Source organism: Hypomesus nipponensis, chromosome 19, assembly GCF_054491055.1.
Source record: "Hypomesus nipponensis isolate SF chromosome 19, ASM5449105v1, whole genome shotgun sequence".
Taxonomy (NCBI): domain Eukaryota; kingdom Metazoa; phylum Chordata; class Actinopteri; order Osmeriformes; family Osmeridae; genus Hypomesus; species Hypomesus nipponensis.
Window position 1 is genome coordinate 12,779,212 of NC_140379.1, and position 25,566 is coordinate 12,804,777.

The window sequence follows — 25,566 nt, forward strand, 5'->3', positions numbered from 1 at the left end:
AGCTGTCCTGACAAACAGAGAGAGAGAATAAAGGCCCTGTATGTCCTTCCATACACTGACAGCTCTCAGTACAAAGAGACAGTGAGTCTGTTTGAATATACACAACAACCAAGCGTAAACATGGAGACCGGGTAAACATGGTGCCGGGTGTGAGGCGAGGTTATCTAATAGCTTATATATTACTCAAAGTAATGACTGGTTTCAGAATGCTACCAGCTGCAACACACGATGGCTTTATTAAAGCCATACACCGATGATGAAACTTTGTTGTCTCTGGTCTGTTCTGACATATTTGCAGGTTGTCTCTCTGGTCTTGCGACCGTTATTAAAACCCTCTCCTTGCCCGGGCACCTCTGGGTCATGGCCTTTGCTGGTATTTTATTGCCGTCTGGCTCTGTTGCCCTGAGTCAACCACACAGCTCCTCACCCCTCCCCACCTCCCTCCCCCGCAATCCTCCCGCCTCACTCCCTCTGTGCTCGCTCCAGACCCCACCAGAAGCGAGGGAGAAGAAACCATTGCCTCTGCGATCGCAGTCCATGACCTTCTTTAAGAGCTTCTATTTGCTGCTGACGGCCTCCATAAACCACCGGGCTGATTTATAAAAAGCGCGCGTCAAAAACAGCTTTCTTCCTGCTCCACGGCCCCGTGCCCGGCCATTACTGTGAGCTAAAGGGACGCTGATGCTGCCATCAATCGTGGGTGGTGGCGCAGGTGAGAGATTTACACACCCAGTCACTCCTGTTGTTCCTCTTAGATTGCACTACAGCTCTGATTTATAGGCAATTATGGAAATAAAAAAAGCAGGAGAGAACAAACAGAAACGGTGTGTGGGGAGCGTCGGAGAGGAAAAGAGCAGGTAGACAGGGCTACCTGGGATACTGCTGCAATAAGTCACTGCTGTGGGCGAGAGAGATAGAAAAGAGAGAGAGAGAGAGAGAGAGAGAGAGAGAGAGAGAGAGAGAGAGAGAGAGAGAGAGAGAGGAGGATGGAGAGTCCTGTTCTGGATTCAGCGTGCTAGCAGTGTGCTGAGACCGTTGGCTAGACGTGTGCAGGGCCAGAGGTCTGGTAGGCTGGCTTGGGGCCACAGATAACATCTCTGAGGGTAGGAATCAGGAGCAAGGCTCAGTGACATGTCAGTGATGGGCCAGGGGAGGTTCAGATGGCTCCTTAGGGGTCTGGAGTCTGGCTCAGCTCTTCAAAGGTTTGGAACACGTGACTTTATACTGCAACACACACACACGCATGCTTAAGCACACACACACACACACACACACACACACACACAGACTAATGAGACACAGTTGTCTGATGGTCCTGACCCCAGGGCTCCGGAACAGGGTGAGAAAAGGAAGGAAATCAAATAAATTAGAGAGAGAAAGTAAGACTGTGGGAGGCAGAGACAGGGTAAGAAAGTTCAAAAAGAAAGGGTAAGAGAGGAAGAGAAGAAGGTGCAAAGGATACCATGAAAGGCAAGGAGTATAAAGAAACAGAGACAGACAAGATACATCAGTGCCAGAGACGTAAAGAGGAGAGACCAGTAGATGACCTATTGCCTGTCCTTTAGTGTTTTCATGAGCACAGCTGCTTATCTCAGTCAACAGACAGATTAGACCGAGCAGAAACACACATATTGACACATCCGCATAGGCACACAGAGAAATAAGACACTGCAGGAATAGTTAGCCTCCGATTGAGAAACATTGAGGAGCTCGTTCACGTGCCCATCCCACAAGAATTAAAAAGATTGACGCCATCTAATTTCACCCAATTGTGCTTATCTTTCTCAGTCATCTGGGATTGGAGGATCTAATGTGTATAAAAGGCTTCACATAACATATGGTGCGGAATACTAACGAAGCTATGCCTCACTTTAAGACTTTCAATACATGGCTGTCCCATAAATGTTTATATACATTATAATATAATATTAGCAGTCTGAACCAAAACATTGGACTTCCAACTCTGCCAGCAACTCTGCAGTCAACACCTGGTAAAGCCAGCCATTGTTATTTTAAGGAAAAGGATTACCAAAGTAATAGAAAGCATGCATTTAGACATCATGTGTGTCATTTTCAATAGCTCTGGCGCTGAGGTTTTCTAAAAGCGCCTGCCAAATGAATAAAGGTACTTAAAGAGGAACTCACTTGCGACACATGTGCTGTGTGTACCCTGCTGGGTCTCCTGAGAAGTACCCTGGGGCACAGGTTTGCACACACCTCCACTCCTGCTGCAGGAAGTCCCTGGCACATTGAATACACTCCTCCTTCCCTGGACCTGAGACACAATACCATACAACACTGGGCAACTCAACATGATACAATACTGTATGACTCATACATACCATATAATACTGCAATACAACTCAATACAATACTGCACTACGTCATATGATTTCCCTTAATCATAAACTCTCTCCAGTCTCTCCATCTCTATTTACATATCTTCACTCCTCTCTCTGAGGGAATGAATGGAGCCCTAAAGCAGTAATAACCATCCTTTTATGGTGAGTGGATACATAATTCAGTTGTTCTCAGGCATGTGTTGCTGTAATCCCTTTGCCTGCTCTCCCATGTGGATTTCTGTCAATAGTACCAGCTCAGTCTAAGCAAGTGCCTTGCCAGTTAAATGTCATCTGCAAGTGACATCACAAACCTGGCCACACTGGTCATAACTAGACTGCTTTAATGAATGTCAGTCTGCCATTCCACAGGTCATCTAATGTCTCATTGGACGTCGCTAACGCTAGCTACAGTAGCAGAGATGTCATGACCCAAACTGTTTGTGTGTCTAGTTAGTTAGACAGGTAATATAGAAGCGTGTTTTCCAATTTCTGGTAGCAATTTATTAATTATTAATAAATTAATTATTTTTAATTATTACTGTTTAATTAGCCAACCGCTAATGCATTAGAAATTACTACAAGAATCATCAACTTTGTGTAGACTACGCAGAAATATACTCTGCATTGGCTTAAAAAAAAAGAAAAAAGAAAAGGTCCCCATGTGTCAATCCTTTTCAGCTGTCTTTTTCTATTTGTCTATTTTAGCTGTAATGTGTCACAGCCAACACATCAATAACACAATCCCTTTCAACAAGACAAATAAGTATATTTCATAGATTATAGATAGATAATAGATCATAGATTTTTAAGTATAACAGACCTTCACTTTTACATTAATGTCACGTGGGTTAGAATAGATTCAGTACTTGTTATTCCTTCTACACTTGGTTCAAATGATTTCAATGCATCCCTGACTTGTTGTCATTCAGTGAGCTTGACCAAAGTCGAAGGGGATTGATCGACAGACTGGTAGTCATGTGGTCAGCATGACCCAGCGTTACTAGACCATGTCACTGTGCCTTAGTGACCACCAAAGCTGGCAGAGTAACCGTGCCCCAAGTTAAACAAAATACAAATACTGAAGACTGTGAGAGAACTAGGTACACAAGGCTCCATGTGAGACTGGGCACAGATACACACCTGTTGCTGGAACAGGGACAGGTTTAGAAGACACTCACCTGTGCAGGTGGAACAGGAGGTGTGACAGGGGCTACACTTCATCTCCTCCAGGTGGAAGAAGGTCCCGTTGGAACATTTTGGAACACAGGTCATTCCTGCCAGGCTGCAGAGAGAGACTACTCTTACGTACAGTTCGCTGTTTGTCTGTTTGTCACTAAAACATCAAATGTTTTCTCACAGATGCAGCCTGTCGTCTGGCTAATACTGCACCTGAAGCCCTCATTGCAGGCAGTACACCTGTCTGAATCTCGCAGACACTTGACGCAGTTCTCATGACACTTCAGGCACTGTCTCTGAACTGTGGGTAGGGAGTCAGAAATATGGCATGAGGAGATCTATAGCTCACAAACCATGGTTCACAAACATGAAACAGCTCATTTTTATACACTGTAAGAGGATCGTTACAGCAACGGAATCCAGCGGGCTGGAGGATTTATAGAGCTGAAATGGCATCCAAACATCTGTTTGATGACGTGGAAAGCCCCTCTGCCCTGTCGGTGATCTGGTCTTATCACACACTCACAAGACTGTTTAAATGTAGACAACAAGCCTGGGAGAGAGACGAGACGGCCCAGAGGGAAGGGAGGACTGTGGCTTGAGGCATCTCAGGTCTCCACTGAATGATTATAATTCAATAACTTTTAGAGTGCGTCTGTGATTTGAGTGCGCATGTGGGCATTTTTCCATTCCAGTAGGTCAGACTCTCCCTGCCAAGGTACCAGATGTGTTGGCCACGCCACAAATGGACCAAGTGTGCATTGAAACGGTATTCCGCTGGGGCCAAAAGACCCTCCACCTACTCTCGTCGGCGAAGTAACCGAGAGGGCACGTCTCCGAGCACGAGGAGTTGAGAGAGTTGAAGTAGAGCCCACGTCTGCAGGACTGGCACTCGGTGGGCGAGCGGCCCGCACACCTCTCACAGCCTCTGTGGCAGCGTCTGCAGCGGCGGGCCCCAGAGTCCTCATGGTAGCCCAGGGGACAGTGGCTAACGCATGTCCTGGGAACAGGAGAACACACACACACACTGCCAGGTGACATCTTTGTCCAGACCGGGAGGGCGGGCGCGCGTGCGGGGGGGGGGGGGCGTGGCCTGTCCCTCCACAATCCCGTGCGCCTACGTTACCTGCCGGTCTTCAGGCTGCCTAGGCTGTAGTGGATACAGTTGAGGCAGTGGTCAGCATCGGGCCCGTCACAGCCCTGGTCCCCGCATTCACTGTGGCAAGTCCCTGAAAAGCACACGCAGCGCACACACACCGTCCTCGTCATCATCCATCATCATCGGGGGTCACCATCATCATCATGTCCGTGCTGAACAGGTCTGTCCTACCACTGTACTCCTCCTCCTCCTCTTCGTGGTGCTCTGTGGGCCGCTCCAGGCCCTTGGGCTCCAGGCTGGGGTTGGGGATCTCCAGCATCCTGGAGCGGGAGTGTTGGGCACCATGGGACTGGTACGGGTGCTCAGAGGTGCCATAAAGAATCAAGGTCCACTCTTTCAGCTTGCCTGTGCCAGGGAATAAGGATGAATCGGTTACATTTGGATTCTCAACATTGACATAGGTAGTGAGTTGTAAGGTATGAGTTTGTGTCAACTTTGTGTGGGTCTGTGTGTGTTTTGCCAGTGTGTGTGTGTGCGCTCCTGACCCTTACCCAGCACCTCCGGGTTGCGTAGCTGTGAGGGTGAGTCAGTGATCTCCAGGGTCCACTGGCCTTCTGCCTTCTCTCCCCAGCAGTGAACTGTCATGAACTCCCAGTTTCTGAAGCCCTCATACGAGTTATCAAACAACCTAGGAGAGAGAAAGTATGAGAGAGAGAGAGAGAGAGAGAGAGAGAGAGAGAGAGAGAGAGAGAGAGAGAGAGAGAGAGAGAGAAAGTATGAGAGAGAGAAAGTACGAGAGAGAGATAGTAGGAGATAAAGAAAAGGAGTTCAGTTGAGGGTAAAGAGCAAAAGAGAATGAACATGATGTAAAGCTTCACATAGAAATAGATCATTTTCATTTAGTTTTCCACATTTCTTTTACATGCCAGTACAGACCTTGTATATCTCAGCTTCCTGATGTGAGTGTTTTTTTGATAGAAGACTAACCATACATGGTAGGTGAAAGTGTAATTCCGTTTAGCTCAAGTAACATAACGGTTTAATTGTGAGTATTACATTGTATACTGTATGTATCTGGTGGTACGGTATGGTTGGTGTGATTGGTAGCATGGTACAGTGTAGTTTCAGGATTTCAGGTTCCAACTGTGTGATCTCTGCTTCAGACACACACCAACAGCAGAACAGAGAGGGAAAACATCCATCTGGCTGCTGTGGAAATGTGGGGGGATCTGATCAAATGCTACTGACAGGGATTTATAAGATCACATCTCACTGTCTGTAGTACCGGTAGGTTTTATATATTAGCTACCTGCTATACAGATGTAGTAGAAGCAAGTTCTAACAGAGAATGGTTTATCTGTGTTCGTGCCACATGCCCCTCCAGGGTAAAACACTGCTCTATAACTCCTCTCCTCAGCAATGGGAAGATTTGTCTTTGATCTGCTCTCCATTTGATTACACCAATAAACCCCCCTCACCCCACCTCCAGGGGATATTCAGCAACAGAAATGCTCTAGTGTACATCCAACCTAACCTGGCAACCAGCCCATGCTCCAAATGAGCTCTGGCCAGTGTCGACGACTCAGCGATACACTAGCTTTGTTTATTACAGAGCAATGTACAGGCACTAGGCATACTTGTACTTAATGGGACAAGAGGATTGAACCATTCCGCTCCACTGGGAGAAAATGAAAAACTAAATCTCACTGGTGGCTGTGCAAGCAAGGCATGTGTATGTGGGGGGTGGGGGGTGGGTGTAAATGGTTCAGATAGATGGACCAGCGATGTCCAGACTAAATGTCTTTCCTGGCAGTCCCCTCCCCCCCCCCCAATTCCCCACTTAATGAAGAGGATGCTTCATCAATTCAGCAAGCTAAGCACAGACAAAATGGCTGTACCAGATCAGTAAATGCCCTCTTGATAGGGTAATGTGTGTGTGGGAGTGAGTAAATGGGTGGGTGAGTGTGTGAATGTGTTTGTGTATGTGATTGAGTGTGTGTATGTGTTTGTGTTGGTGTGTGTGTCAATGCAGAGACAATGTTTATTATATTAACATATTAATTTAGACCGTTTTTTGGGGGGGCTTTACTTTTCACAACTCTGCTGTTTTGTATTGTTGAGGGACAGCTTATTGGCATGCCAGTTGGAACTGAACAAAGCCCTTTGTGTCACATATCTGGAGTCAGACCTTGAAGACGGAGAGAGTCAATTAAAAAGTGCCTCGAAAGAAAATGACAAAGGAATAACCAGAGGGTTTCCACACAATATCCCAACAAGCGAGACACAAAGATGAAAACAAGTGGGACCAAAAGAGCTGGCGGCTGGCGGAACACTGCTAACTGAAGCTGCCTAACATCATTAAGACCCTGGTGACTAGCAGTTTCACAGTCGCACACTGACACCGTTTGATGTCCAGCTTTGAGATTTCCCCTGACAAAGAAAGGAACCAAAATACTAAAAGATCTACGGTACAGAATACACATTTTGTGAGTTTTATTCATGAGGATGTGAGAATAACAATCATGCAGTCGCTATGTGTGGCCGTAACTGTGGTCCAACCATCACTGACAGAATACCAACTAAGAGGTTTGTGAGCCCCAGAGGGGAGGATGGAAAGGAGAGGAGAAGGGAGGGGGACAGAATGGGGGAGGAGAGGAGAAGGGAGGGGGACACAATGGGGGAGGAGAGGAGAAGAGGGGTTGGGGTGGTCGTGGGGGTAAACAAGACGATCAGACGGTAGTGAGCGATGAGGGGGACCCCCCAGTGTGACAGGGATCTGAGCACAGAGATCAGAGGGGCCTTCAGTCTGAGGGGCCCTTGAGGGCTGTTGGAGTATTTGGTTATGCTTCACTTCCCCCACACACTGCCCTTGCCTTTTGCCCAGTTGTTATGAGCTGTGTGTACACTGTGTGTGTGTGTGTGTGTGTGTGTGTGTATGCATGCTTGCGTGTGTGTGCACAGTGAGAGCCACTGTGATCCGCTCACCTCTTGGCCAGGAGCTGTGAGCGAGTCCCAGAGGGAGAGACCAGGTTGATCTCCAGGTCTCCCCTGCGCTGGTGGGCAATCACAACCCGCACCACCACATGTTCCAGATAGCTGACGTGCTGCTCAGCCTGCTCGGAACACCCCGAGGTGCTCATGGTGCTGTTCAGAGTCTGGTCCGCGCGGATGTACCTGGAGAGCACAGAGGCCGGGCAGGGTTAGGGAATACTGGCCATTACAGCTGTTACCCCCTGCTGCTCTCATTTGGCCCGGTGTTCAAAGCTCTTGGACATGCGCGATTTCCTTGACAAACATTGAAAAGCAACAAAAGTAATCTGTGTATTTCTGAGATTTAAAGCTTCTCTTCTGTTTATTGACCAATGTAAAGCCTTTGCTGTTGCTGTGTTAACGACCCCCAGATGGACAGAATGACTCAGATGTGGAGAGCACAGAACTCCAGCCTCCTCCAGATCATGCGTCATCTGGTCTTGCATACGAACAGTATGCACACACACACACACCCACACAGATGGACAGCACGCACATGTCATCTTTCTCTCTCTCACACACACAAGCAAATATACATTCACATGTGCGCACACACACACACACAAACACACACAGAAAAACATTCAAATACATTCACATGCACCGTGACACGTACTCACATGCTAGCATAGGTAGAGCATTGCAAAGACAGTCACATGCACAACAAAGTTCAAACCCTCCCCCCCACTCACAGGCAGGATATTTTCCACTCCTCTGTTTGATGGGGGTGGATCAGCATAGCCAATCGATTCATACCCGCTCCAGGCAAATCAGAATCTAGGCCGCGAGGCCCCCCTATTCAGTGTATGTGTGTGTGTGTGTTGTAATACCGAGGGACAGATTGTCCTTAGAAAATCCCAACCGACAATCAATGATAAGTAGAGACTCTCACATTGCAAAGCCCTCTAATAGTTGCCTGTGGCTGAGATGTTCATTCAGACTCTCTGACTGCTTTCACACAGACTCACCTCCTGCCCAACTGAGGATTCTGACTTACTAATAGATACAAAGACTTTCTGACATTTTTGCCTAAAAAATTTATACAAACTATTCCAATTTTAATGATTAGCTGGGCTCAACTATGCTACACGTATTTCAACTACTCATTTCACAAAATCTAAAGGTAAGATTTGAACATTGTGGTATCTCCTGGATAAGGTGTGACTTGCAGTCTTATTGCTCTGCAGCCCTGTACAGCACAGCACTGCAGAAGCAGCCATGTCACTGGGATATTGATCGGAATATGAACTGAGATGACTCATTTCACAAAATCTAAAGGTAAGATTTGAACATTGTGGTATCTCCTGGATAAGGTGTGACTTGCAGTCTTATTGCTCTGCAGCCCTGTACAGCACAGCACTGCAGAAGCAGCCATGTCACTGGGATATTGATCGGAATATGAACTGAGATGAACAGCAGTTCATCCTTGGGACCACCAGATCATAACCATGCAGATAAAGAGCACTATTTATGAGTTGAATCTCATAACCCCTGCAGTTTAACTGAATAAGAGCTCCCACACGACACAGCTGGGACCTCACAGCACAGCAGCATCCACCGGGTGAGACTCCCAGCCCCTCACATTTAGCACTCAGAGAGACCCCTGCGCCAGAGACATTAGCATTTTGATTGTTTCTCAGTATTCTAGCTTCTTATTTCTGCCGGGACAATGAAGGGGTTGTAAAGCTGGTCTTTGTGTCACGAGAATTCTAGTGTGGTGAACCACAAAAATGCACTTAACTCTATTCCCATAATTTCAGAAGGAAAGTGCTTTTGCAGTCTGTGTGCTTTCCTGAAAGTGCAGTTTGTTGGTTTTAGCTTTCAGCTGGAACACATGTATGTTATTGTTGATGAGGCGCTGAGTCAGAGATCGCAACCCCATAGCTCAAACACAAACCAGAGGCGACCAGGCAGAGGTCTACTGTGGCTTGCTGGAGATGACAGAGGGGTAGACGACCTGGATCACTGCAGAGAGACAACCATCGGTTCAGAGAACCAAGGAGACCCAATGAATAGAAGACACAGAAGCCAACACGTAACTTTTGAAGTCACGACGGATCAGCCCCTGTGATGAAGAGTGATGAACCAGGGCCAAACAGAATGCAGACGCACACAGGCAATGTTTTAGATGCTGTTTTCAAACTGGTCTCATTAAATATGTGAACTTGGGAATGGATTTCTGTGACAGAAATGTAGTGCAGAGGTTATCACACGGTGAATCTCAGAATCACTTACTGGTCAACAGCTCTCTCTGGTCACCCTTTTCAACCACAGAGCTGACAGTCACTCACAACCACTGTCTATCCAGGAGAAGGTCATAAAAAAATCACAATTTCCTTCACATTGCTGTCTGAGGAGTTTCACACTTTGCCACAAGGTCCATCTTTCTAAATATTGTGATCAGAGACCATGCAGTGTAACAGCAGAGCTGCAGGGTGTGAGGAGCCAGACCGAACACAGCCAGGCTCCCTCTGTGCACCCGTAAAATCCATCCCTCCGTCTCCGTCTACAGAACAGCTCAGTCCATTACAAAGCTATTATCTGGAGAGCTCTCAGAAGTTTCCACTTCGAGGGAACAGAGTCTTCTCTCCTGGCTCTCCCTGGCAACCTAAAACGCAACACTGTCTAAGAAAAATCCTAAACGTTAAACGCAAACTGACTTGGTATCTGTCTATGACTAAAGCCTGAGTGGGTTGTTGGCATTCGTTAGCTATTTCCCGTTTTCTGGGTGGTAAGAAATGACATTCCAATGGTGAAATAAACAAACAACTGCCTTCTTTTTTCTCTCAAGTGCATGCCGGTCATCAACCCAGATGGAGTTTCATCATTACTCCGAAACAAGAAAACATAACACAGAACATACTTTCCCTTAACACAGGAGAAGGCAAGAAGACACTTTTATTGGGAAACATCAACTGTCTCTCATTGAGGCCTATGAATTCTGTTCACATACATACATCTTTAGAGACAATAGACCACTATGAGGTTAAAGCAGATGCTTGCCATCTGATGGAACTCTTTCAGCAATAAACAGACCTCACCAAAAGCAAGATCTGAGTGCTTCTTAGGTCCCAGGCTGGGTAGAATTACAGCTGTTTGGCTAGATCAAGTCAAAGGATGAAATTCATCAGACTTTAACAACTCTGTTTGCATTTCACAATCTCCACAGCCTCTGTATGCTTGTGAAAGTCCCATCGCCTCACATCGTCTTCCTTTGAAAGCAGAGCTGCGCTCCCTATAAAAGGTATGACCTCATAATACTTAGACCTGCTCCAATTACTAACAATGGCCTCTTTATGAAAATAAATGACTCTAATCACAGGGTATTATCACCAGACCTACTTTTCGAATATGAAAGTGCAATTTATGGCACTGAATCACAACACTGGCTGTTAGGAGAGGGTGCCTGAGGGGCATATCGTGAGGGGGGGGGGGGGTAATTTATTACCTCAGTGAATGAATATAATGCATCAACGCACTTCATCAAGACACAATTTGGCCTCGCTTCTTTATCTGAAGAGGATGAGAGATAGACAATAAAGATGAGCTTAATTTGGAGTGTGACACTTTGGAAATATTACAGCTTTTAGTAAAAGAGGTTTCTTGATGTCCTCTGATTGGAGCCATACTGAGACGTAGAGCACTAGAGCTCGCCAAGGAGACCTCCCCAGACTTGTGTTACTAACGCTGGACTGGAACAGCAGCTGTACCTGTTACCAGGGAGACCTCCCCAGACTTGTGTTACTAACGCTGGACTGGAACAGCAGCTGTACCTGTTACCAGGGAGACCTCCCCAGACTTGTGTTACTAACGCTGGACCGGAACAGCAGCTGTACCTGTTACCAGGGAGACCTCCCCAGACTTGTGTTACTAACGCTGGACCGGAACAGCAGTGTGGCTCTAGGACTGTTATGGGATCACCTCTAACACACACACACACCCCCACCCCCACACCCCCCCCCCCCGCCCTCACCTGGTGCGTCTGTCTGACGCCTTGGTGCAGGTGTGCTGTGGAGGGACCTTCCTCCACTTCTTGGCCTCCACCACCATCGCCTCAGCATCCACCAGCCCAAAGCCATACAGATGACTAACTGAGGATAGAGAGCGAGGAACACGTAACTAAACAGACGGCATCTAGTAAAGAAAATCCTTACTTAAATAAGTCCTAGTAATCCACACTGGTCTCTGGAAGCTCTATAGCAAAAACAGGTTTTATCCAGGCTCTCTCAAGGCTTAAGATCGTCAAGATGGCTGACGGCTGATTGAAAAGAAGTGATTGAGTTATCCCTCTATTCTCTCCCTAGCTGAATGTGAGTCCTGAGCCTTTGGCCGTGAGAAAGAAGGAACTTGTGAAAGCAAAACAAAAAACAAGCCCAGAACCAGACCAGAACCATCATTTAAAATTCAAACCAGCTTTTATGTTGAGGCTAGGACCATTGAGAGACTCATATTATTTATTGAACATAGCTTAAGATCTCAGATATTCCAGTCCTCCGCGGGTCAGGAGTGTGTAGGATGGTACCTCTGTGTCCGCCTGCGTTGTTCTTCCAGTCGTTGGCTTTCAGGTGGACAGGTCTGGAGGTCCTGACGAGCAGGTGCTGAACGTCCCTCCAGGTGATCAGGGGACTGGATGGGACACAGAACACACCCTGATGTCACCACTCGGCTGAGACACAGAGATACGTGAGAACCGTATTAGAGGAGCAGACACCAACTGCATCTCAAATGTTTGCACAGCTACAATATTCCACCTTACCTGCCTACAACCTTCACTTGCAGTAGGATCTCAAGAGGAGATACTGTAAGATTGAGTGCCTTGTGACAGAGTAGGTTGGTCTTAAAATGTGCATACATCTACCAATTGTGTATCGAACTATGTACTGTGGAACCAATTACTGCAGTACTTTACTGTTGAATTCCTTTGTTATTCTAGTCTTCGCTTAAATAACTACTCTTTTGAAGACCTGAATGGGCCTGTATTAGTGTAAGAAATATTAATCTTTGTAAGAATAAAAGGTTACATCTTCAACTTTTCTGAGAGAGAGAGAGAGAGAGAGAGAGAGAGAGAGAGAGAGAGAGAGAGAGAGAGAGAGAGAGAGAGAGAGAGAGAGAGAGAGATGGGGAACAGAGAGGGAGGGTGACAGGGATGACAGAGAGAGGGAGGTGGGGAGACAGGAAGATGGAGGAGGGGGGTTACTGACTTGGCCTCCAGTGCGAGGGCGATGACCCCGGCCACCATGGGAGCTGAAACGGAGGTTCCAGTGTGGCCATCAGTACAGCGCTGACGCAGGTCTGTGGTGACCTGCGGAACAACCACATTCATCAGCCCTCATCGGTCTGGAGCAGGGCTCAGCCGGGGAAATAGTTTAATCCGTTATATCCAGACACATCCAGACACAATTCCAAATTCTCTGGTTGACTTGATCAGGGAAAGCATGGTAGAACTGGTTCATTAACTCTGTGAAGAATGCTGTGTACACAAATTACTATTAATTCATTGAACTTGTTTTCTTTTGGTCTCTGCTGACATCTAAATGAACTCCAGTATCCTTTTTCTCTGTGTCTCAGTCAGGAGATGACACTACGGTCACATCTCAATGAGATCCCTGGTCTTGACAGAGTGGTAGGAGACAAGGAGAAGAGGCTGTTTCAGACTCGGTGGCAGGATACAGCCACTGACTGTTAAAGCTTAAGTGCATAACCAGGGCTTGTTAAAGAACATGACAGATGGGAGAGGAGGAGGGCAGAGGGCAACTCTCTGCCACCCTCCCTCCCTCTCTCCCAGAACCAGGCTCAGACCACCGTCCTGGGCTCTACACTAGAGACCAGGTTCTACCACACTCTGTAAATATTATGCTTTTGGGTTGTGGATGACTAACCAGGACTCCCACAGAGCTGGCCTGGACCACAGGCACGGGCAGGAAGATGAAGACAGTACAGAGCCCCAGGCTGTTCACATTGCTGGGCACTTAAAGCAGAAGTGTTCACTCAAGTATCCCTCCGTGTCTATTACAAATGCAGGAGAGGTATTCTGTCACCCCTTTTTTCCTGCCCTCTCATCTCCCCTCCTCCTCTCCCCCATCCTTCCCCACAGGACGTGAGAAAGACTCCACAGTCGCTGAGTAAAGTTAGACCTCATGATCTTAAGCACCTCTTCTGCCCCATATGCAACACATACACTCATACACCTTAGGTGTCAAGTCTTGGGAGTGAACAAACGTCATCTTGTCACCCATAAACATCTGTCAGGTACAAAAATATAGTTGTGTGTACCGCAAATTCTACAGCAGAAACAACACCCCTTATGTCTAAGAATAAATACTTAATTATTTTTATGAAACAAAGCCATTAGAAGTCTAAGTCAGAGTCAATAATGGCATGGACTACTACAGCAAAAATGTATCCTATCAAACTGATGAATTGTAGAGAGTAACTATTAGACCCTGGGAGCTGTGTCACAACTGTTGATGTTGTCATCATTCCGGTGAACAGTGGCCATCTCTGTAAAGCAGGACACAACCTGAGCGCAGTTGATGGATGTGACATGTCTGGGCTTTGGCAAGGTAGACCGTGCTTTATCCCAGAGGACATTACTAACATGCAAAATATGAAAGGGTGGGATGAATATTAATTTGTGTGTGTTTGTTTGTTTGTATGTGTGTGTATGTGTGTGTGTGTGTGTGTGTGTGGTTTCTAATGTCCGAATGAAGGATGGCATGATGTTGAAACCAAATACACAGTGTGTACTATTCATGGCAGGGTGCACCCATGTGAATAGTACAGCATGTGCACATTTTGAACAACCAGCAAACTATTAGAAAAATTTGTGTTGTCAATAGGGTTGGAGAGCTAACTTCCAGCACACCAGGGGCCTCATGTATAAACGTTGCGTACGCTCAAAAAGCTTGCGTACGCTGGTTTTCACGCACACTTTGTGATGTATGAAGATTTACTTGACATGAGAATGTGCGGGCCGTCATGGAAACTTCGGAGCAGACGTTATATTGGACCATTTCTTCTTAATTTCTGCCATGGTCCGGTTATCTGAATCCACAGCATTGATGGCCATATAATAATAATGATAATTTTATTTGTAGTCCTAATGCACTTTACATTTAGCTAAATCTCAAAAGTGCTACAGGTTAAAAACAAGAAATGGCGCAAATGTTGACAGTTTTCCATTCTACCGACTTTCTTTTGTCGTTAATACCTGATGACAAGCCGCCAAACAGGACACATTTTCTTGCCTCCACCTCTGTTGTCAGAACCTCGATCTCACAGTCACCATATTTCTTCGAAATAAATGCTGCGGCGTTTAACGTTCATTTTTGGCGCGGCGTTTCTTTGAGGGTGGTGTTTTTTCGAAGAAGTTCGGTAATTCAGACAAGAAATGACTTCAGGAGCGCATTTATAGGCCATTTGCATATTCATTTATGGGAGGAGGCAAGGCGGGGTCAGTGGCTCGTTCACGTGTGGTCAATCTCACCTTGATTGTGATTTATAAAGGAAAGGTGCGCAGGACCTGGCGTACGTGTACGACCGGTTTTATACATGTGAATATTTCTGCGTAGGTACTTTTCGAGTTTTGGCCGCCATCTTCTGGTTTGAAAGCTGCACAATCCTTTATACCTGAGGCCTCTGGTCTCCGTGAATAGAGGGTACACAGCCTCAGGCTGGAACATGACCACACTCACTATCTTCCTGTCGTAGAACTCTCCGCTGCTGTAGGTGGTGGCCAGGGTGGAGCTGCACACCTCCAGGTACCAGGGCTTGTTGCCGTTCTCCGTGGTGCTGGAGATGGAGATGGTGTAAATGCTGTTGGTGTAGCCATCACAGGAGCAGTGGTCGCCCTGGCGACCGCCATTACCTGACGCCCACACAAAGATGGAGCCAAGGCCTTTCCGACCCTGAGGGAGGCAAGACAAGAACACAGCACTGACGAGTGGTCAAAGGTCAGAACACAGCTCTGAGTCAGAACAAAGCGTCAGGATTAATATGTTGTTCTGGTCAGTATGGTGAATAAATACCGCTGTTTACCTTTCATCAACAATTCAATCTGATTGCATCATCTGCAAAATCAACAAAGTGAATAACGATTTGGGATGAACCTTTTTGATGCCCATCTCGAACGCCTGCTTGACCAGGGGCCCTGGTCCATCCACTGTCTTCCCATCATCATCTGGCCCCCAGCTGGCACTGTAGATGTCAATGTAGTCAGGCCTGATGCCCAGAGACTTGGCCTCCACCACGTCTGTCACATCTCCATCCAGCATCCGAATACCTAAGCCGACAGAGGACCTGTGATCTTTAGCATCATTCTCCCAGAAGAGCAAGCCTGTTCCTCAGACCACATCAGAGCAGGTCTAAAGTACAGTCATTAGGAGGAAATACTCACACCAGGACCTGAAAGCACCGTCGCCTTAGATAGTTGGCACATTCATAACCAACGGCGTAATTGCAATCAGAGGCTCTTGTTGCCAGGCTACCGCTGGGCTCTCGGAGTGCATTGTGCAAACAAACTGTGACACGGAGCAATCAGGCCATATTCATCCTCTGTAATGAGCCTCGATCACACATTTCTGCTTGTTTGTGGCGTTTGTGTTTTGGGGTCTTCCTCTCTTTCTACATTTTTAATCGCTGAACCGTTTTGCTCAAGCTTTGCAGATGGGAGAAGGGACTGCTCTGTCAGCTGTTAGGAGGCCTGACTGTTCGAGACCCTCCCCAACAGCACACACACACGCAACTCCTAAGTGTAAGCGCGCCTGGTCCCTGGAGAGAAGACAAGGGGAGTTTTTAAGAAAGTTCGAAGCGTCCAAACTAATTATAAATCAGGGCAAACAAAGGCTGCTTGTGTGTCTTCTGCAAAACAATTTCCGTCAATTACAAGCTAGAAAATCTGTGCCAATGTGCATGATTAGTTACATAGGGGCCTGCAGGTGCGTTGCCTTTCCCTGCTATTCTCAGCAACAGCTGTTACTGGGTTTTATTCCATTTTCCTGAAGCACGAACAGAGAATGTGCTAATGAGCAATTATTGTGGCACAGACAGAAAAGCACATATGGAGTTTTGACAGTTAATGTGTTTATTCAACAGCGAATGAGATCCGACACTGTTTAATCAACAGCTACGCCTTTGTAATACAGTGTTGTGCTGTACTGTGCATGTGTGTGTGTGTGTGTGTGTGTGTGTGTGTGTGCGTGTGTGTGTGTGTTTGTGTGTGTGTGTGTCTGTGTGTGTGTGTGTCTGTGTGTGTGTGTGAGAATTAGTGAGTGTCTGGAAATGAGCAGCCAGCTAAATTTGAAACAGTGCCATACTTCAGGCTATGTGCTCTGGCTTGTTTTTCCCCTCCATTAGGTGTACGGTGTATTAAACACTTTTCTGGAAGGGCAGAGGATCAATGGATCTCTGTATCAGAACTACTTCCTACATAACTTCCATTTCATACCAAAATTGATTCCAAAAGTTCTAAAATAGAGCAAAGCAAACAGAAATGGCTTTGATGAGTCCTGCTATGGCAACTGAGTCATGTGTGTTCAGTTCTAATTATGGCAGACAGGGATGCAGAGCCCAGGATGGTGGGGGTGAAGTAAAACACTGCAATAGGCTGTTGAGACTGGGCAAAACATTGCAATAGGTTGGATCTGGATCAACAACATTTACTCTGGCCCTTCGCCAAAACAGCCCCACTCCTCCACTTCACACTGTTACAAATACAGTCAATAAACTATTGTTTTAATGAAGTCATTACTTTGGACTATCAGCCTGCATCTGCAAGGTTCTGTAAGATCATGCACATTTTTCCAACCACTAAAGGAGAAACTGTGCTTTCTATGGTCCGTGAAGACAATGCTAATGCTGTCTCAGAGGCTTTAATGAGGTAATGAAAACAGCAAAGAATTTAAAGAGGCCATACTGCTACGATGAACCCTTAACCTCCACAATCTTCCACAGCATTCTTTGGACAAGAGTTGCTGTATTTTGTGCTTTTGGCAGAGGATGGAAACCTTACTGGAAATGACACAGGGTGGTAATCCAGGACAATCCTTTAACTACGCTAGTGGGGAAAACAAAATTGCACCGATCAAATACAGTTTGAATAACTCTGCACATTATCGAGCTGGGACACACTCCCGAAGTAGCGTCCTGTTCTAGACAGTGACTGATTCCCGTGACTGACAGGAGAGGGCAAATGCATCGAGCTGTGCAAAGAGCAGGCAGAAGCCCCCGGGGACATGCAAACAGCACAAACAACCTCAACCTGCTTCTGTAAAACAAATAGCACAACAGCCCCACTGTGCAGCCCAGAGCACCTCCAGCAATCAATTACTTCTCTCGTAGAAGTCACTTTTTATTTCTACACAACAGCGGGAAATAATTGAAGCTGTGCCCTGAGGATCGGGGCAGGGAGAGGTGGAGACTGTGACAGGCTTGATGAGAGCCGCGTTCACTGCTCAACTAGAAGACTGAACGTTTTCACCTCTCCCCTCTTGGCATTAGCACACGACAAGGCAGGGTCATGTGTTCAACCCAAAGAAGATCAGCCAAATCAGAATAGAGGCTTTGATGGAAAAAGGATGACGTTGACAGAGGGAAGGCATGAAGGGAGATGGATGAGCGCTATGAGATCTTCAACCATCACAACGCCACTCTGAAAAAACCTCACTTCACCGTCCATTAATAATGCTTTTTGATTGCATCCTAATAACAAAGTGCCTTCACTAAATAAAAAACAACAGATTCAATTGGAACAATCAGATGTCCCAACAGAACATTACTATGGCAGCCTTGACTGAATGAAGTCATAACTGGATCCTGGCTATGAGCAGGAATCCTGGCGTACAATTCCATGAGGTAAAGGGAATCTAATCTAACACCCATCGACTAAATTAATTTAATTAAACAAACACTGCAGCACACTGGTACTGTTCTGTAATGGCTCTGTTCCAGACATCTGCAGAAAGAAAGACAGACAGAAAGAGAGAGCGTGAAAGAGAGAGAGTGAAAGACAGACAGACAGAAAGAGAGAGAGTGAAAGACAGACAGACAGAAAGAGAGAGAGTGAAAGAGAGAGAGTGAAAGACAGACAGACAGAAAGAGAGAGCGTGAAAGAGAGAGAGTGAAAGAAAGACAGACAGAAAGAGAGAGCGTGAAAGAGAGAGAGTGAAAGAGAGAGAGTGATAGAGAGAGAGTGAAAGCGAGAGAGAGAAATGCACAGCTGCGTCAAACACAAACACAGAAGGAGGAGATCTAAAATTCCACCTTTTGATTAAAAACCCTGGACATTTGACATTACAGCAGCCGAGGGGATTAATGTCCTGTGAATGCATGAAATTCTGCACACTCTCCAGCCACCAGCTTAGAGCTGAACCAGAGAGAAACCAAGCAGAGCAGCACAACTCAAGGTTAATCCTGTGCACACATGCAGAATAATTTAGTTAAGAGACGAAAAAGAAAGGACAGAGAGAATGAGAGCGAGAACAAGAAAGTAAAGAGAGAGAGAGAGAGAGAGAGAGAGTGAAGGGTTAGGAGGAGACAGCAATGGCAAAGAGGACTTTACCTCCAATGCGTGCATTGTAGGCAATTCCCACAATGCAATGGGAGTTATTGGCCACAGCTGCAACTTCGCCAGCACACCGGGTCCCGTGTCTGAAGAGAGGGAAAGAACAACACAGTTATGTATCCACCTTTCTTCTGTTTGGTACGATGTAAGGCTGGGTGTCAAACCTGCCCCCACCTCTCATATGCTCAATTCTGGAGTTTCTGGACGGTCTCAAGTTGATGGCTCTCACACCCCATTCAAGATGTGGTCTGATTGGTTGTTCTTGTGTATAAAGGGAATTGTAATGCATTGTTCTTTGGATTCTTCGTCTCCTGAGACCTTCTCCTCAGTTCTCCCTTGTCCTACTGTCCTACTCCTTGCTCACCTCTTGCTTTCTCTCTGATTTACAATGATCATGGTAGAGTAGGTAAGATTGAAAGCTTTCATATTGTAACATGTTTGCCTTGTAATTGATTTCATTCATTTGCAAAGTTATTAAATGCGTATTTCATTTAACCGTACTTTGACCATTCTTGCTCTGATTTAACCCATAGAGTCAAATACCTGGAATTCTATTGGTATTGGCATTGTTTGGTTCGTGCTAATACACTGTTCAGTTTCCCATCTTCCTTTAAACCATAGGGGAATTAGTTTTGGTTGTTTGGACAATATTTACCCCCCTACAACGACATCACCAGTTCTTTGTCAGAGAATTGACCAATGTTTACCAATTAGTCCTACTGTTAGAGCAAACTCTAGCTAAACTCCGGCAGGGATTTTCTATTGATGGCACACAATGCAAATTCATCAACAAGATAACATCAACAAGATAAGCTGTGTCCAGATGCTTGCTAAGCACAAGTTGGGTCTGAAACTTTTCAAATTCGATACCTATTTCAGCACCCACTCCAAGTGCTTATTTGCATATCACATAACGGCTTGGAATAAAGTAATCGGGGATCCTTTGGAGAGAGTTAAAGGTTATCCTCTCTTCACAGGCTCAGCAGGTGGATGATTATTCAGAGGACGCCACTTGCAGTCTCTTTACCATATCTCTTTATCTCAGTCAGCTAACACACCTGAGAGCTGATTCAGACCCAAGGTTACCTGCAGATGCAGGCAGATAACGACTAATTGAAAAAAAGTGTTGGAAAAAAGAAGAACTTCACAGAAATCCAACCAACCAAGGTGACAAGTAACTGTTGTGAATCTCAAACAAAACCTTTTTATGATTTTTGATTTTTATGAAATGACACAGTGGAAGAGTCTGGCAAAGTGTGAAAGAAAGAGATGATGCGCGACAGAACATTAAAGACGACACTTTAGCCCATTTGAGAGATGTGGAACAAGAGCAGAAGTTGGGAAAAGAGCTACTTTTTAACCGGCTGTTGAAGGAGGTAGTGCGTGTTTGGTGGTGGTGTGTGTCTGTGTGTGTGTGTGTGTGTGTGTGTGTGTGTGTGTGGCATGTGGCATGTGGGGAGGGAGTAAATGAGGGTAGAGTACACAATCAGCCGGACGGCTGATATAAAAATGTATGTGGCCAAGCAAGGGCTGGATAAAGTGGAATAGCATGCTTGGCATGGCCTCGTCTGGTATTATGCCTGTTAATGAACAACGTGTAGAGGAGGGGGTTTGGCATGGGCATGGGTGCTCTGAATACTAACATGTTCTTATCCCACCCCGGGCCAGGTGCATTGAGTGAACTCATCTCTCCAGGGCTGGGTGACAAACCGGCATGCAGACATTTCTTTCTCTAATTGATTTCTTCTCTCCCTGCTCCAAATTAGGTCCACCTCCACACCAAAAGGGGAATTGCATCGTGCGCTAGCTTGGAGAGAGCAGTCGAGGTATATAAAAAAGAATAATTGAGACCTTTTGTGTTTGATTGCTGCCAACAACCCAGACGGGGTTAGAATTCTCAGCATTTGAAGTTGGTTAGCAAGGGAATTCAGTTAGGCAATAGCTCAGCGATAACAAGGAAAAGCACCATGAACAATAACTGAGAAAAGGGCTGAGGAAAAAAGTTGACTCCAACTGACACTGTGATCCTGAGTGTCTGATATCTATTAACACAGCCAGGGAAATGAACTTGACAGCAGCACCCAGGTTCAGTGTTAGATTGTGAGTGGTGTTGGGGGGCTACTGACATGTTTCAAAGTCCTCTGTGCAACTGATAGTGTTCATTAGTCAGTCTGTTGATCTCAGTTGCAGACAGTACCCCTGCAGTGCAGGCAGGGCACAGATGCCCACCCACATCCAACATGAAAGGCCCGGACCTTTTCAGTGACGGCCATATTAATTGAGCACATTCAAACAGCACACAGACCTGAAAGGTGCCATGAGATGACTGGTCAAAGACATAGATCTGCCTGTCAACCTACCACTGGAATAGAGAGATTGAAGGAGCAATAGTTGGGGGGATGGAAGGATACTCGATGGAGGTATTGAGAGGTAGATGGAAGTATGGAGAAAAACATTGAAAGACGGACGGATAGACAGTTGATGGAATAAAGGGGCGAGGGAGCAGAGGAAGGATGGGTAAAAGAATGGGAGGACCCTCACTTGTTTTCATTGCTGGAATCGTAGCGTGGGGTTGGGTCAGGGTCGTTTCCATTGACATCATAACTCGCCAGTTGATCCTGGACAAAAGGACAGACAGACAGAGGGGGTTAGGAACAAGGGGAACAGGAGAAAAAAATACAGGAGAAAGAGAGAGGGCAAGAGGGAGAAATAGAACGAGAAAACAAATCATAGCTTGCACAGTACATACAAGGGAAAGAAAATATATTGCCCTGGTTTTTGCGATTTTCAGTCATATCTCATCTTGTGTGCTATTAGAGAACAAGTGATAAATTGGAACCAACACCAGCTATAACTTACAGCTGTAATCCAAGGTGTCAGACACAGAAATGAAATTTATTTACGACAAGGTTGTGTCCTACATTGGTGGGTGTTATAGGCTGCACAAATACTACCAGTGCTGGACCTGTTTTTGTTCCATGCAGTCCACAGTATATGCTCTGTGGATTACTCCCATGTTAGCTAGGTTTTTAACAGGACTCTCTTGTTCTTTTTCTCCAAAGTAGAGTTAGTGAAGGAATACTGCATAAATGCCTTCTATGAGGAACGACAAAACCAGAAGTAAGCCTGAACATAAAATTGTAAAAGTACATTTATAATTGTATAATAATATATTTAATATTGTAGAATTAAATGTTGCTATAGGGTTAGGGTTTGTATTTTCTTATTTTTTACATTCTACTCATTCTACTGATTTGGAGACTGATACTTTTCTTCTGGAGACACGCCTGCATCTATGCCCCAGGTCGGTAGGTTTAAGCATAGGGATTTGGAGGCGCTCACATAGTTCTGCGCAAGGTCTGGATGGTTTCTCTCGATGCCGTCGTCCAGGATGGTGACCACCACATTCTTGCCAGTGTAGCCCCTCTGCCAGGCTGCCAGGATGTTCATCTCTGAGCGGCAGCGGTTGTTTTTATCAGTGCAGTGCTGATGAGGAGAACGGAGGACAAACACAAAGTCAACAGATATGACGGGAGTGTGGACACACAGCTGGATAATGCACTGCTGAATGTGCCGCTGTCCTTCCTGTCATTGATCAGACTGAAGGGAGATCCATCATGTGTCAGAAGTACTAGTGCCCACCATACAGTCAGACGGAGAAGTCATCTTTATTTAACAGCAAGTGTTTGTCTGTCCTTGAGTCTGAGGACATTGTGAGACCAAGCAGGCCCTTTGCAATGTGACAAAGAAGGCTCCTGGTCTGGGCCTAGTGTGAACAGAAATCTGCACCAATGTTTCTCATCTCCCTGAGGCCCATTAGAATTCAGCCCTTGATACACCTTTTAGTATTCAGGTTCAATGCTCCAAGTTTAGAGACTCCAATAAGAAAATATACACCGTAAGCGATGGAGGAGACATTTATGGGCCATCTGTCTGCTTAAGACCGGCTCTGCTGCAGAATGCAGGAGTGGGCCTTGGTGCTGGTTTCATTCCTGACATGTAGTGCACATTCAGGTAGTGAATAATTTTCTATTAGCTCATCGCCTGTTCCATCTGATGGTCTGTCTAATCCCTCCTGCCCCCAGAATCCTTGAGACAAACACCTCCTCTCACAGATAGACAATGGCGGTTGGGAGTTCATTAAAGAAAAACTTATCACAAAGTATAACACTGAGTAATTCTCAGACAACTAAGATAGACCAGCAGAGGCCCCTTCCATTAGACTGATGCTGATAACACATGGGGTGCACCTTAAACACAAGATCAATAATGTCACGGCAGAACAGGGACTCTCAGAATCTTGGAAGTACTTTGTAAGAGGAGGTGCAGCACTAAACTAAGAAAAAGACGCTAGCAGCTCAGCCTAATGGCATAAATTGGAGTGGAACTTGAGCCAAGTCATGGTCTGAGAAGCCTTTCGTTCCTTGAGTTGTGTTATGGTAGATAAGCGCCGCTGCTGTGAGTCTGTAGACAGGACAAGAGTGATTGGAAGAAGTATTCTTATTACTTACTATATACCACATGTTTGACCATTTAGGGTCATTGAAGTGGATGAAGTTGGGGTCATTCCTGGTGTATCTCTTCACCCGAGGCTTGACTAGCTGCTGCTCTGACCAGGATACCTTGGGAATCACATAGGTAAAGAGACAGATTGGGAAGGGTTACTGTATATTGTTGCATCGGGCTGATTAACGCCCCTTAGCAGTGACAAAATTACCATATTCAATGACCAGTCGTGAGCTATTGCTTAATTTATATATAATGTATTCATATACATGCAGAATATCCCAGAATATACCTGAATTGTTAAGAACCATAGATAATGGAATGGCAATTGAGAGTAATTAACTTCTTTTTTAGCCAAAATCATTTGAAATTTTAAGAGAAAAGAAATCATTTGCAAAGGCCTAATAAAGACATTCCTCAGCCCGTGCAAATTAGTCTTTTGTTATTTCCCTAAATTACAATGACCAGAACACAGTGGATGTCTTCCCTGAGGAGAGATCATCATGAATGACTGTTTTGCAGAAAACCATATGCTGAGGGGTTGAGCACAAAGACACTGCATAAGGCCTGGGGGCCTCGGAGGAGAGGAATGAACTTTAAAATGACCACTAATGTTTACAATAAAGAATGTTAACAAACTAATTAAATTTTCCATCTTAAACATATCCATTACACACAGTTGGCTAATACTGAAACAGACCCAGATCTACTTTCATAATATATTCACATGTAGATTCATAACAATCTGCTACTTAACAATAATCTACAGCAGCCTCCAAAGTAGTGCAATGTTGTAGGGTGGAGCGAGGGATTGTGACCATCATTCCCTTCCTCACTAAGTGCAGCATATTCTGGGTAAATTGTGCATTAAAAGTGGTCCCAACCCACTGCATGCTGTATATAAACCTGGCTGTGCAGTGTGGACCTCATAAAATCAACAGTTTAGGTCAGATGAGAAAGCTAGTGGAGAAATCCTGAAGACGCCATATTTCTCAACATAAATGACGTCATGGAGGTGGTGAAGTCATACAGGCTAGGTACACCCCATCAGAGGGCTGCTGGGCAAATTGGTTTCCTGGGCGTCCTCCCCTACCCTTCATTTTCAACTCAGGGTTTAGCAGAAGATATGATCTGGAAGGCTCTTCTTCTGCCTTTCCTCAGGACGTGGGCTTTGGGTTTTATTACTCCTGAGATCCAGGATACAGGGAGATAATCTCAGCCCTGAGGCCAGAGAACAAGCACTCGGAACAGACTGTTTTTCTGCTTTCAACCGACTTGAAGGCCGCAGGGAAATGTCCCCCTACAATTACCCCCTATCAGATCCCCAGGATGTTGCAATAGAGTAATCTGCCCTTTGGCATTCTGCTTCTGAATTTTGAGGTACATTTTTTAAATTAAAGTCAGACAATGGAATGTCAGTGGACAGACAGATGAGTAGAAGCAGTCTGACAGCTGTATCTAGAATTTATTTTACAATCACAGTGTAAACGTTGGACATAACTCCTTTGAACTCCACTAGTCTTGCAGTAAAAATAAAAGAATGCTGTATTGTAACAACACAACTCTAACAAAACCAATATGCACTGCAGCCCATGTAGGTGTTCATGTGTTCTGTGTGGGCCAGGGTCTCACCTTGGGGTCCATGTGGATGAAGCTGTGAGTGCCCCTGGAGGAGAAGGCAGCTCTGCGCACCACGTGGCTGTGGTGGAAATGATAGTGGTCCTCCAGGCTTCCTATCTGGAAGACAGAAAAGCAAAGCAATACAATGACAATAATAACAATACTAACGTGTTTATTTTGCCAATTATTTTATCCAAAGCAACATACAGAAGAAACGTATAGCCGCAAACTTT

The 25,566-nt window shown here is 45.6% G+C and overlaps 1 protein-coding gene and 1 long non-coding RNA gene across 3 annotated transcripts in view; one reads left to right on the plus strand and one right to left on the minus strand.

Annotated features, from left to right (window-relative positions):
- The window catches only part of pcsk6 (proprotein convertase subtilisin/kexin type 6), a 29,548-nt gene that overhangs the window by 2,674 nt on the left and 1,308 nt on the right, over window positions 1-25,566 (minus strand). Inside the window, exons 2-19 of one of the 2 annotated variants that reach the window (XM_084682063.1) lie at window positions 25,346-25,450; window positions 23,719-23,829; window positions 22,550-22,693; window positions 21,749-21,825; window positions 19,205-19,293; window positions 15,756-15,928; window positions 15,342-15,554; window positions 12,849-12,949; window positions 12,170-12,273; window positions 11,621-11,738; window positions 7,603-7,791; window positions 5,169-5,305; window positions 4,849-5,022; window positions 4,645-4,747; window positions 4,322-4,518; window positions 3,732-3,819; window positions 3,521-3,624; window positions 2,146-2,275 (exon numbers count right to left, since the gene is read on the minus strand). In XM_084682063.1, the coding sequence (XP_084538189.1) occupies window positions 2,146-2,275; window positions 3,521-3,624; window positions 3,732-3,819; window positions 4,322-4,518; window positions 4,645-4,747; window positions 4,849-5,022; window positions 5,169-5,305; window positions 7,603-7,791; window positions 11,621-11,738; window positions 12,170-12,273; window positions 12,849-12,949; window positions 15,342-15,554; window positions 15,756-15,928; window positions 19,205-19,293; window positions 21,749-21,825; window positions 22,550-22,693; window positions 23,719-23,829; window positions 25,346-25,450 (2,357 nt within the window). The remainder of the gene's footprint in view (window positions 1-2,145; window positions 2,276-3,520; window positions 3,625-3,731; window positions 3,820-4,321; window positions 4,519-4,644; window positions 4,748-4,848; window positions 5,023-5,168; window positions 5,306-7,602; window positions 7,792-11,620; window positions 11,739-12,169; window positions 12,274-12,848; window positions 12,950-15,341; window positions 15,555-15,755; window positions 15,929-19,204; window positions 19,294-21,748; window positions 21,826-22,549; window positions 22,694-23,718; window positions 23,830-25,345; window positions 25,451-25,566) is intronic. The other variant, XR_014732243.1, reaches the window with a different exon arrangement.
- Window positions 8,574-9,819, plus strand: LOC146247096 (uncharacterized). The gene is made up of 2 exons (XR_014732244.1): window positions 8,574-9,208; window positions 9,466-9,819. It is a non-coding gene; the product is annotated as an uncharacterized LOC146247096 (long non-coding RNA).